General features: G+C 39.9%; 1 protein-coding gene and 1 pseudogene across 5 annotated transcripts in view; both read right to left on the bottom strand.

Moving 5' to 3' along the window:
- Positions 1-10,697, bottom strand: part of TFDP2 (transcription factor Dp-2) — a 170,771-nt gene extending 160,074 nt beyond the window's left edge. For 2 of the 5 annotated variants that reach the window (XM_046002552.1, XM_046002553.1), the window contains exon 1: positions 10,354-10,696. In XM_046002552.1, the coding sequence (XP_045858508.1) occupies positions 10,354-10,557 (204 nt within the window). In that variant the 5' untranslated portion in view covers positions 10,558-10,696. Of the gene's footprint in view, positions 1-10,353 lie in introns of all 5 variants that reach the window. The other 3 variants (XM_046002555.1, XM_046002557.1, XM_046002554.1) reach the window with 2 other exon arrangements.
- Positions 8,069-8,242, bottom strand: LOC123940969 (annotated as a pseudogene).
- Positions 10,698-12,003: the final 1,306 nt, after the last annotated feature.

The raw sequence follows: 12,003 nt of genomic DNA, 5'->3' as shown, positions 1-12,003 counted from the left end.
TCACTAATGATAAAATATATTGACATGATGAACCCTTTGATATGATGTTCTGTGAAAGAAAGACACATTATTCTTTGTGGTATTTTTACCAAAAATGCATAACTGCACTTCTATGAGACAACAACAGACAAACCCAAATAGACGACATTCTGAAAAATATATAATCAGTACTCTTCAAAAGTGTCAAAGTCATGCAACAAAGAAAAACTGAAGACTGTTAGGCAAAAGAGAAGACTAAATAGAAATAACAACTACATGCAATGTGGGGGGCAACTCTCTTGGGTCCCCTCCCTCTTTGGGAGCTTTGTACTATCATTCAATAAACTTTATACTGTAGCTCAATAAAAAATAATTTAAAAAAATGCAATATGGGAACCTGCACAGGATCTTGGACCAGGAAATGTCATTAGTGAAAACACTGATGAAATTCAAATATGGTCTGTAGTTCAGCTAACAAGAGCATAACAATGTTAGTTTCTTGCTCTTAATAATTACACTACAATGATATAAAATGTTAACATTAGGGGAAATGGGCTGAGGGAATAATTAAACACTTTGTACAACTTTTACAACTTTCTTATAGTTCTAAAATTAGTTCAAAATAAAAAGTTTTTTTTTTTAAAGATTTTATTTATTTATTTGACAGAGAGAGATCACAAGTAGGCAGAGAGGTAGGCAGAGTGAGAGAGAGGAGGAAGCAGGCTCCCTGCTGAGCACAGAGCCTGATGCGGGGCTCGATCCCAGGACCCTGAGATCATGACCTGAGCCCAAGGCAGAGGTTTAACCCACTGAGCCACCCAGGCGCCCCCAAAATAAAAAGTTTTTTTAAAGAAACAGAGCAATAATTATATCATTAAGAGTGATAACCATCAAAAGGACTAAAAGTAGATGTGGTTATAGTTATTTACCAATCCATGCTCTTAGAAGTTAGGGTAGTTCTCTAGAAGCATTCATGACTGCAAAGGGATTCTAGGGTGCTGGTAATGGTCTGTTTCTGGATCTAGGGTGCTGGTTACACAGCTGTTATTTAGTGAAAATCTGTGGAATTTTAAAAATCTACCACTTTTCATTAAAAAGTGCAGTTTAAAAAAAAAAAAAACTATGAGTTTAACTCTGGAGAATGAGACTAAAAATATGAAGAGAGTCTTTCTCTTAGAAAATTTTAAAATTGGGGTACCTGGGTGGCTCAGTCATTAGGCGGCTGCCTTCAGCTCCGATCATGATCCCAGGGTTCTGGGATCGAGCCCCCCCACTGGACTCCCTCCCCACTCTGCTGCAAGCCTGATTTCCCTCTCTCACTTGCCCTGCTTGTGTTCCCTCTCTTGCTGTCTCTGTCACATAAATAAATAAAATCTTTAAAAAAAAAAAAAAAAGAAAAAAGAAAAATTTTAAATTGATAACAGCCAAGTATTAATACAAGAAGCCAAAAGACAAACCTGCGACCCTAAGCCCAGAAGAATCCAGAAAGCACAACTGGCCTACTTTATTTCCTTATCCTTACCCACCTGATCTCCTGGAGCACACGCTTAAGACAAAGAACAGAAAAAATAGGAAGTGTCTTAATGGGGAATATTGGATACAGTAAGATTCACACACAGTAACCACTAGAAAATGTAAACTGTGAGAACTTCCAATCCTGGACATAAAAATAATACCAAACACAGACCGGTTATTTAAAATAGATGTAGATTAACTACGTAAAATTCATCAAAACTGCTTTAGCCACAACACAAAAAACTGCTTCGTATTCTGCCTATTGTTCTAGGAAGCCTAATAAATAACTAGATGATGGGCTGAGGATTATTATTCTACCCTTGAGGTAGTTAAGACGATAAAAAAATAATCAGAGAAAGTTTTATGTAAAAGTAAATCAAATTAATGTAATAGTTTTCTGTTTTCTTTGAAGGCCAATCTGAGTCAAACTGTTTCTTTCCAGAGTGAAATACTGGAGTGAATTTTACAGAAACAGGAATAAGTACTAAATAAGTCAGAGTTTCAATATTAAGATACACAGATAGCCAGTCTGAGTTCCCTTCAGCAATTTGTCTGAATGCTTCAACATATGCCTAGAGTTAAAGGTGAAGAGGGAAAAAAAAAATCATTCTGTGCTAAATATTCTTTGATGAAGATATGCACCATCAATCTTATTTTTAAATACACTTATTTTCTTGTTACCTATTCAATTTCCCAGACATAAACTGAACTGGCCACTGCAACTATATTTTTATTCTTCTTACTTTCTGGAAACACTTTTAGCCTTTTTCTCTTCTCTCATCCCAACATCAAGACTTTACATCATTTCATTAAATCCATTTTTCTTTTAGCCTACATATATTTAATTTTTGAACAATTCAAAAGGACATGTGACACATAATATAGACCTTACAATAACATAAACTTATTCATGTAACAAAGAAGTTAGATTAATGCCTTATCTAAGTATGTACTTATTTTTATTTGCAGCAAACCCGTCAGTGTAATAGATTCACACAGTTCATAATCATGATTTAACCAATTAACTGAAATACAGCTGAATGTAAGATAGCACATACATTACATAGAAACTGTCTATTTTTTATTTATTTTATTTTTTTTATTTTTTAAATTAGTAAACAGTGATGCAGTGAAATGATGATCAGTCAAAAACAATGGCTAATTTTCAAGTTACTCACTCACTTATATTTGGATGAATTCGCAACACTCCAGAAAAAACAGAAACTCTACTGGAAAGACCAATGAGGAAGAAGCTATAAAGACTGTTGGGTTCTAAGATGAATGTTAAAGTCCTAGGACAGCATTTTAGTAAGGCAATATAGTGAACTGACTAGCACTAGAGTCATACAGATTCACGTTTCAGCCTTAGCTCTGCCATTACTGCCTTTCTGATCCCAGTAAAGTAACTTGTGTCCTTATCTGTAAAATGAAAGGCATTAAATATATGTCCTACACTTTGGGGGAGAATTAAGTGAGATCCTTATCACATAGTAGGTGTTGGATAAAGTAAGCCATTATAAATTCATAATGAATACAAAATATTCAGACCGTGGATCTTTATCTTCTTACTTATTCCTAGAAAATATATTGCGATCTTTTACATTTTGCAGATTATGGAGGAGTGGCCTTATAAACAGGATTTCATTTTTTTCAATGAGCTGCTTATATCAATAAGATCTCTTATTTTCTTTACTAGATCTCTCTTACATCTCTCTTGGAATTTCTTTGTTATGAGGAAGAAGTGTTTTGTTTGTAGTGACCCCTTCCTAAAAAGTCATTTACTTAATATTAATTTCACATGTCTTTGCTTAGCATTTCAGTTTCTTGAAACTTATCACTTATGTCAAAAGAGGAAATTCAATTGTTTTGAACTCTTTCCCAACTTCAACTCGTCTACAAAACTAGTTAACTCCAAACAGATCTTCCTTAGAATTGTAGTATCTAACAGTCCTGATTATCCCAAGATTACCACTGGATCTGATACAATAACAATAAAAGAAAATAGTTCAATTCAGGAAGACAGAATACTTTAGTAGCTATTTTTACAACAACTGTGATATAGTATGTCTGGGATAGTATGAATTTAATGGCAAGTTTAGTCAGAATGTTAACATTAGTAAATATTTTACTGCTTTTCATACATAATGATCTTATTTTTCACGCTGATTTTCAGTTCATGTTTCTTGAATTGCCTGCACAGGTAATATATTCTGTTGCCTGTAAATACTGATTTGTCCAACTTAAAAATACATAATTGTTATGCTCACAAAATTTTCTACTTATAAAGATATTATAGCTTAAACATATTAATTAGTACAGAATTACTTATCTGACAGGTTTTCCAAATACTTACTAACCTAAAAGTCACTTTATTGACCACCATTTGTTAGTTGTATGTGTTCTGAGCGAAATTGCTTATCACCACCATCTTTCTCTCCTTTGAACAGCATTTAATAAATCCTTCTCTTTTATAGATAGTTTTATATTACCATCACAATTTCAAGGATGCTGTGAAGAAAAACTTAACAAATTGATTTTTAAGTGTCCACTCTCGTGTGAACTATAAAAGAGAAGTTAGTGCCTCCCGTATTTTGGTTTTTTGGTTTTTCTGAAGGCAGCACCTCATTGTATGCTTCAAACGATGGAACCTCTGAGAAAGTGGGAATAGGTTTACATAACTACTTTTATGCTTTTATTTATTGTTAATTTTCACTTTTATTTACCTTTTCACTGAAGTATAGTTGACACAATGTTAGATTAGTTTCAGGTGTATAACATTGTGACCCAACACCTCTATATGTTATGCTATGCTCACCACAAGTGCAGCTACTATCTGTCACCATACGACACTATTATACTTCCACTGACCACAATGTCTCTGCTGTACCTGAAGGTACAGATGAATCCCTATGACTTACTCATTCCATGACTAGAGGCCTGTACCTCCCACCTCCCGCTTCACAGCTTTTTCCCCAGGCTCCCAGCCCCCTTCTGCTTCTAGTTTCAATTAAACATTTTATGTTGGCAGTTTTGAAATACGTACTATTTTCCCACATTTATAGGTTTGCTATTTTACAATCTGATGTAACTTAACTAGGACTGAATTGGTCCCCTTAACAAACTCATTCTTCAGTAACAACATACTCAGCTCTTTTTAAAAGTAACACAAAATCTGTTAAAAATTATTATGTTTTTGAGTGTTAAAAAAAAAAAAAAAGGATTTTTCATTCTCCAAATCCTTTCCTCTATTCTATCTTTCCCTGCACTAGCTTTTTTTTTTGGGGGGGGGGAGCAATAGAAAGCTTAAGCAGGGTTGGGTGGGGGGAGGGGCCGAGGGAGAAAGAGAATCTTAAACAGGCTCCGCGCCCAGCACAGAGAGAGTGGAGCACAGACCGAACCCAGCACGGCCTGGATATTACAACCCTGAGATCTCTACCTGAGTCAAAATCAAGAATGGGACGCTTAACTGAGCCACCCAGGCACCACTCCCTACACTTAGAATTTTTTAAGGGGTAAAGTTATGTAATGTTCCTTCATCAACTCAGTGCCTCACATAGTGCCTATAACATAGTAAGCATTCCATTATCTGCCTACAGAGTGACTCACACAGAGACCAGCTGATGGGAGTCACCGTCTCTCGTGCTTATCTGACTGATGGTTCCTATTATCCCTAAGAATGAGGAAGGTTAAAGGGGTGAGGTGGTAAGGGGCTTGAATTTAAAAGAACAGTAAACAGAAAATCTAAGGGAGATGGAAAGTACTGAAAATTAAAAATCTAATTAAATCATTACAGATTATTCCAATGGGGAAGAAAAGATTTTAAAGAAATCCACACATTTTAAAAACAAAGATGACTCTGGCTGTAATGCTTAAGCATTAAAAACAGAAAAAGTTTAGAGGGTAGGTCTACGGGAAGCTATTACTGCAGGCGAAAGAAGAAAGGAGGGAGGCCCAGACTATGTTAATAGTAGGAACAGAGAGACATAGATGAGGATTACCTTTTTGCTTTGGGCATCTCTATTAAGAAAATTCTCTCAGATTGCATGGGGTGAAACAAACACTGGTATTCTGTGTAAAAGGGCATTAATAAATTTAATCAATGAATTAATGAAAACCAAAGCTCAACATAAATGAGAAGACTAGAGAGAATTCCTAACTTTTCCAAGCAAACCTTCAACAAGGTATGCAGTTCCAGATGGAATTTCCACACAGCTGCTGGCAACTGTTAAGAAACTATGGCAGGCAGGAGAGGTTGCCATAAGGCTAAAGACAGGATATGTGGTACTGCTGTTCAAAAAAAGGAGTGGGGCGCCTGGGTGGCTCAGTCAGTTAAGCATCTGACTCTTCATCTTAGCTCAGGTCTTGATCTCAGGGGCCTAAGTATGAGACCCACTTTGGCTCCACAGTGGGTGTGGAGCCTACGTAAGAAAATAAGAGAGACAGAAGATTCTGTCAACCTTTTTTTCTTTAGATTTTATTTATTTATTTGACAAAGAGAGAGGGATCACAAGTAGGCAGAGAGGCAGGCAGAGAGAGAGGGGGAAGCAGGCTCCCTACCGAGCACAGAGCCCTATCCCATGATCCTGAGATCATGACCTGAGCAGAAGACAGAGGCTTAACCCCCTGAGCCACCCAGGTGCCCCTCCTGTCAACCTTCTTGAAGTTTAATGTAACTCTAGCCAGTTTTCTAGAATCATTACTGAGTTAAGTCTGTGAACATAGAAAAGGTGGTAACCAAAATACACTATTGTGTATTTATACTGTCCTATGTGGTGTTAATTAGGGACATATAATGACAGAGAACTGGCTCTTTTCCTGACAGTTACTGAACTGATAAGATTTTTCAGTAGTATATAAAATCATCTGGTAGGATTTTTTTTTTTTAATGAAGTACATAAAGTTATCCAGGCTTTAGGAAGGCAATTGTTAAAGTTTCTTGTATATTTCTTGTGAAAAATTGGAAATATTTAAGGTGAGTAATGCTAAATTAGCGGGATTTCTAACTGTCTGAACAACTTGAGCCAAAGAATTGAGTTTTTCTAATCAACCTTAAAAGAGGTCTCTAGCAGAGCCAACCTCTGTTCTTAGCCCTGCCTAGTCAACATTTTAGTAAGATATGCATGAAGGCAATGTCGGCATTATCAAACGTATAGTTTATCAAATATATGGTTAAATAAATAAGCCCATATTTATCATATGACCAAATCAGTTTTTCTTTTTAAAGTCAACAGAGGGGCTCCTGGGTGGCTCAGTGGGTTAAAGCCTCTGCCTTCGGCTCAGGTCATGATCTCAGGGTCCTGGGATCGAGTCCTGGGATCGAGCCCCGCATTGGGCTCTCTGCTCCACGGGGAGCCTGCTTCCTCCTCTCTCTCTGCCTGCCTCTCTGCCTACTTGTGATATCTGTCTGTCAAATAAATAAATAAAATCTTTAAAAAAAAATAAAATAAAGTCAACAGAATGGAACCAATCTGACAAGATAAAATTTAATATGGATAAATATAAAGTTCTACCCCCCCCCCAAAAAAAATCCTATTAAAGAACTGGGAGAACACAGACAAACAAATCAAGAATTTTAGTTGACTACAAAATCAGTAATAATGGGTAATGTATACAGCACTTAAATGCCAGGGGCCATTCTAAATGCTTTACATAATGTGTTCAATTACAATCCTATGAGACAGGTACTACTATAAACCCCCTTTTAGGAGGGGCCCTGGGTGGTTCAGTTGTTAAGTGTCTGCCTTCAGCTCAGGTCATAATCTCGGGATCCTGGGATTGAGCGGCGCCCTGGGATCCCTGCTCTGTGAGCCTGCTTCTCCCTCTCCCTGCAACTCCCCCTACTATGCTCTCTCTCTGCCAAGTAAATAAATAAAATCTTTTTTAAAATGCAGTAAATTTTTAAAAAAATTTACAGATGAGAAAATTGCAGCCCAAAAAATGTTTACATAATTTACCCAAGGTCACCCAGCTGATATACTGTAGAGCTAGGATTTAAACCCAGGCAGGCTAGCTCCAGAGTCTGTCTGTCTTAGCCAGGACATTATTATGAATTAACAGGGCAGTATGATTCCCAAAGAAGCAAATCTATTCTTAAAATACATGTTTAAAAATCAGAGAGGTAACTTATGGTCTTCTCTACTGGTTAATATCTGTGGGTACCACATTTTAAGAAGAGTATGGATGAACTGAAAAAAATGCACATATAAGCCATCAGTAACATAAAGAGCCTCAAATCAAAACAATAAAATCATCAGAAGAGGTTAAAGATAGAGAATATTTTGTCTAGAGAAGAATTAATGGAATATAATAAGTATCTTAAAACATCTGAAAACCTGCTTATCGAAAAGACAGAACAAGAACTAGTGAGGATGGAATTTCTGGTTCAGCAAAGGAAATCATATACCCAAACACCGTATGTCCAAATACCTATGCCTCAGAAACTAGATAACCACGAATCTTCTCTCCAGAAAAGAAATACACAAATGCATATAATTTTGCACCTGTTCCAAGAATTCATAAATCTACTTTTAAATCCATTCATGCCCCACCCCTATAGTAATATGTCTCAGATCAAAATGGAAAGGATTCAAATATGAAAAGGCAAGTATATATAATCTTTTAAATTTATTACAACTTAACATCTAGTATAATACCCATATTAAGAATTTCCCTGCTCTGCTTTTAAAACTTCATTTTAAACTGATAAGAACAGATACTACACTTGATCTTAGCCAAAAGGCCGAGGGTTAACTGTTAAGACTGACAGACAAAGAAACAATGGACTAGAAGTTAGAATACTTAGGTTCTCATTTACTACCTTTACTATGAATTTAATTTTTGCTTAGTCTGTCTCCTCACCATGTTCTAAACCTCTCAAATATTTAAAAAGGGCTTTAAAATGCTGTGGTGCAATGTGAAGATCATGCATTTTTTATAAAACATAAATTATCAACAGCAAGAAAACAAACCCAGTCTTTCTAGCATAAAAAAAAAAAAAAGCAAAAGTATATTCACATTTCAATTCCTAATTCTAAAAACCAATCTTTCAATCCTTTAGGGTATCTTTTAGTGTATAATTTTCATCCACAAATGCTTCTCACATTAAGGATAAACATCTGTACATCCAATTTCAAGTTGTATTGAGAGCAACTCAGCTCAGACAGATAAGATTTTTGGCTGCAAGGGAAAAACCTGAAAGTGCCAGTCGGACTACACATTTAAAGAGTTGGGGAGAAAGTTATGTGACCGCAGAATGGTAATATGAAGTATTATTACACACTTGAAAATTCTGTTTTGCCTCTTAAACAACTAGAAATAAAGAGAACTCAAAACAAAGTTTGGTAAGTGTTGGGCCTTTATTAAATATAGGTGCCACACTGCTGAAACTGCAACTGTACCGCCAGAACAGAGCTAGAGATACCATGTCTGCCAGTAGACTAGACTCTAGTTCCAGGCACAAGATGTTCTAATAAATAACAAAAGCATTCAGAGCCAGTACACAAGGGTGATAGAATCCCAGGTCTAGGCATTTGATTTTTCTCCTGGTGTTATGTGAGAATAGGCACTACTATTAAAGACTGATTATAGTAACAGGATAGAGATAAAGCTTTAGCTAAATTATAGGCTAACCAAGGAAATGAGAAACCAACATGCAATGTCAGATCAACCAAATTATTTTATATTTCATTTTGAACACAGATTGGGTCAGGACTACAGTGTAAAGAGAACAGATGAATAACCTTATATTTATTAGATGAAGATAATTTCAAACCATTAAGAGAAAAGAAGAGTGGCCCAGAAAAAAATTAGGCTACAGAAGTCAAATGAAAATATATAAAACTAAGATTTAGGGGAGAAAGGGGAAGGAAGAGAATGAGCTACTGACTTACTAAAAAGAGAGCAAATAAGTGGGACAGGGAGTCTGAGCCCTCTGAGATAGAATGAGGAAGAGAAACGTATCAAAGGCTCAAACGGAGCATCAGCAGGAAATATGAAAAAGGATGAGCCTGTTAACTGTTTCAGAAAAAGAGAAAAAACAATGCAGGGCACTTTTCTGAACGGGCATTCATGGTAGGTTATAATAAAAATGCCTAACTCATGCAGAGCACTTAATATGGGGTGAGCTAGGTTCCAAATGCGTTCCACAGACTGGTCCATTTGCTCCTCGAAATACCTGAAACAGGCAGTTACTATTTTACAGATTAAGACCTGAGACTGCACAATCCAAGGTAGCACAAGCTGGTACCAGAGACTGAGCGCTCATCCACTTAGCTGAAGTGTGTTTCGGAGAGAGCCTACAAAACCTTTACACTTCTCTGTGGAGAGGCATCTTAGCTCTCTGTAATCTCTCAAGGGAGTGTGGGCCCCAAAAGCGATCCTCTACTTTAGAGAAAAGTTCCCTTCTGCGGGATATAAGGTTCTCTGAAGCGCAGAAAGCCCTGTTAACTCTGAAGTACACCTGGTAAAGACAGATGGAGGAGTGTGAGTCATGAACGGCGGAAAAGTCAGAAAACCAGCCTCAGAAGCCATCGCTGTGCCCTGAAGACCTGAACAGACCGAGAAAGTAGAGAGCAGCCCTCCCTCTCTCCCACGAGGCGAGACACGGGGACCGGGCCTCCTCCCAATGTGCTGGGGGGGGGGGCGCGGAGAAGGGGGCTCTCGAGTTTCCGACTCCCCCCCCGCCCCCCAACACTCAGGGGTTACTCGGCCAGGCCTGTGCGAACGCGTGGGAACAAACAGATGGGACTCGCGGTACCGAGGGGGCCCCGACGCGCAGGGAGGGAAACCTGCCCGGGAACACGAGGGGTCGGGTCCAGAGGCCCTCGGCACGCGGCCCCGCGCCCTCGCCCCGGACCTTACCGCCGCTCGGCTGCAGAGGACGAGGCTGCCACTCAGGGCGGTTCTTCCGAGCCTGGGGCGCGGCTTTGGCGCCGCCGCTCCTGTGGCGCCCGCGCTTGGCGGCGGCCGGGTCCCGGCGGACTCACACTGGGGGAAGGGGTGGGCGATCCGCGGCCTGCCTGGCGAGGCCCTGGAGTTCGAGGCCCGGGGACGCCGACCGTGCATGCGCCCGCGAGCCAGCCCAAAAAGGAAGGGTCAGAGCGCGCCCGCGTACCGAGAAGCAGCGGCGGCCGCAGACCGTCTCACAGACTGCCTCGTCCGCCCTCACCCAACCCAGCCGCGGCCCCGCTTCCCCCGCGCAAGCTTTGGCGGCGGAGCAGCACGGTGAGCTTCGATTGGCTTTCGGGATGCGTGGCGTAAGGCGCCGCTCCCCACGGATTGGCCAGGTCGGCGGTGCGTGCAAGGAGTAAACAAACCCCGCCCCCAGGCTTCCCAAAGAGAGGAGGGGGCGGCGAGGTGAAGGGGCGGGACCTGAAGGGCTCAGCCCGGGTCTCCAGTTGCTTGCGGGAGCTTCTCAGTGGGTACCTCGCGGTGACGGGAGCTGTCCGCTTTCCAGCTGCCTGCGGTGCGGGCTGCAGGCCTGAGGCCTAAAATTTATAGACACGCCCATTCCCCCATCCCTTACCCCGGGCTCGGGTCGAAATCTTCACTTTTCCATCCAACCCCATCCCCCAGACTCGAAGCAGGAAGACCCCATCTTCTCTCTTGGGAGAAAAGGAACTAAGGCGGTTATATCTGGGTCCCCAGGCCTTTGATGGGTCGCCCCCGGGGAGCAGCGGAGAGGAACGTGGGGACAAGTGACTTTGAGGCCACGTGTGGGCCACCCCGTAATTAATTATCCGGACAGTGGGTTAGAGACCACTGGGGATGTGGTTCTTCAATACTCAGGCAAATAAGATCCAAACCAGGCCAGGTCACTATGTCATTTAGAAGCTGAAGAGAAAATTGCGGCCCACACCCCCAAATACCTATCCATTTTGTTCAAAATTAAAACATTTTGTCTCTTCAGTGCCTATGTGAAAAATCACGTATGAGCTTACATTCTAGGGTGCGGAAAAGAAAATATGCAAAAGAAATAAGCAAAATGTAAACTATCACATGGCAGGTGCTATGGGGGAGGGGGATGAGCAGAAAAGATCTTTGAGGGATGGCTTGTATTAAATAGGGTGCTCAGGGAAGGCGATAGAAAAGATGCCATTTAAGGAAATATCAAAAAGAGGTGAGGGAGGTGAGAGAGCACCTTTGGACTTTTCTCCGGGGTGGGTTGGAGAGACAATTTCTGCATAATTGTACATAGATAAACTCCTAGGAGTTCAAGAATGCCAAATGCAGTATTCTTTGGGTTGATTCTAAAACGCAAAAGCCCCAGTGGAGTGATTACCATGCATTTTCCAGTAACAAATCAATGGTATTTGTTAAGTTTCCACAGAAATTTTGTTAAGGTTTCAAGTTAACGAATTCTTTTCACTCTAGGCACAACGAAACAAAAATGGGCAAGACAGAAAAAAAAAAAAAAAAAAAAAAACAAAAACAAAAAAACCTCCACTCTCAAGAAACTCAGTCTAGCAGGAGAAATGGAGTGTAAACCACTTCAGTACAATGGGTAAACAA

This window comes from Meles meles, chromosome 4 (genome assembly GCF_922984935.1).
Source record: "Meles meles chromosome 4, mMelMel3.1 paternal haplotype, whole genome shotgun sequence".
Classification (NCBI taxonomy): Eukaryota; Metazoa; Chordata; class Mammalia; order Carnivora; family Mustelidae; genus Meles; species Meles meles.
Note: the sequence above shows the minus strand (reverse complement) of the source record. Positions and strands in the feature narration are given on the sequence as shown.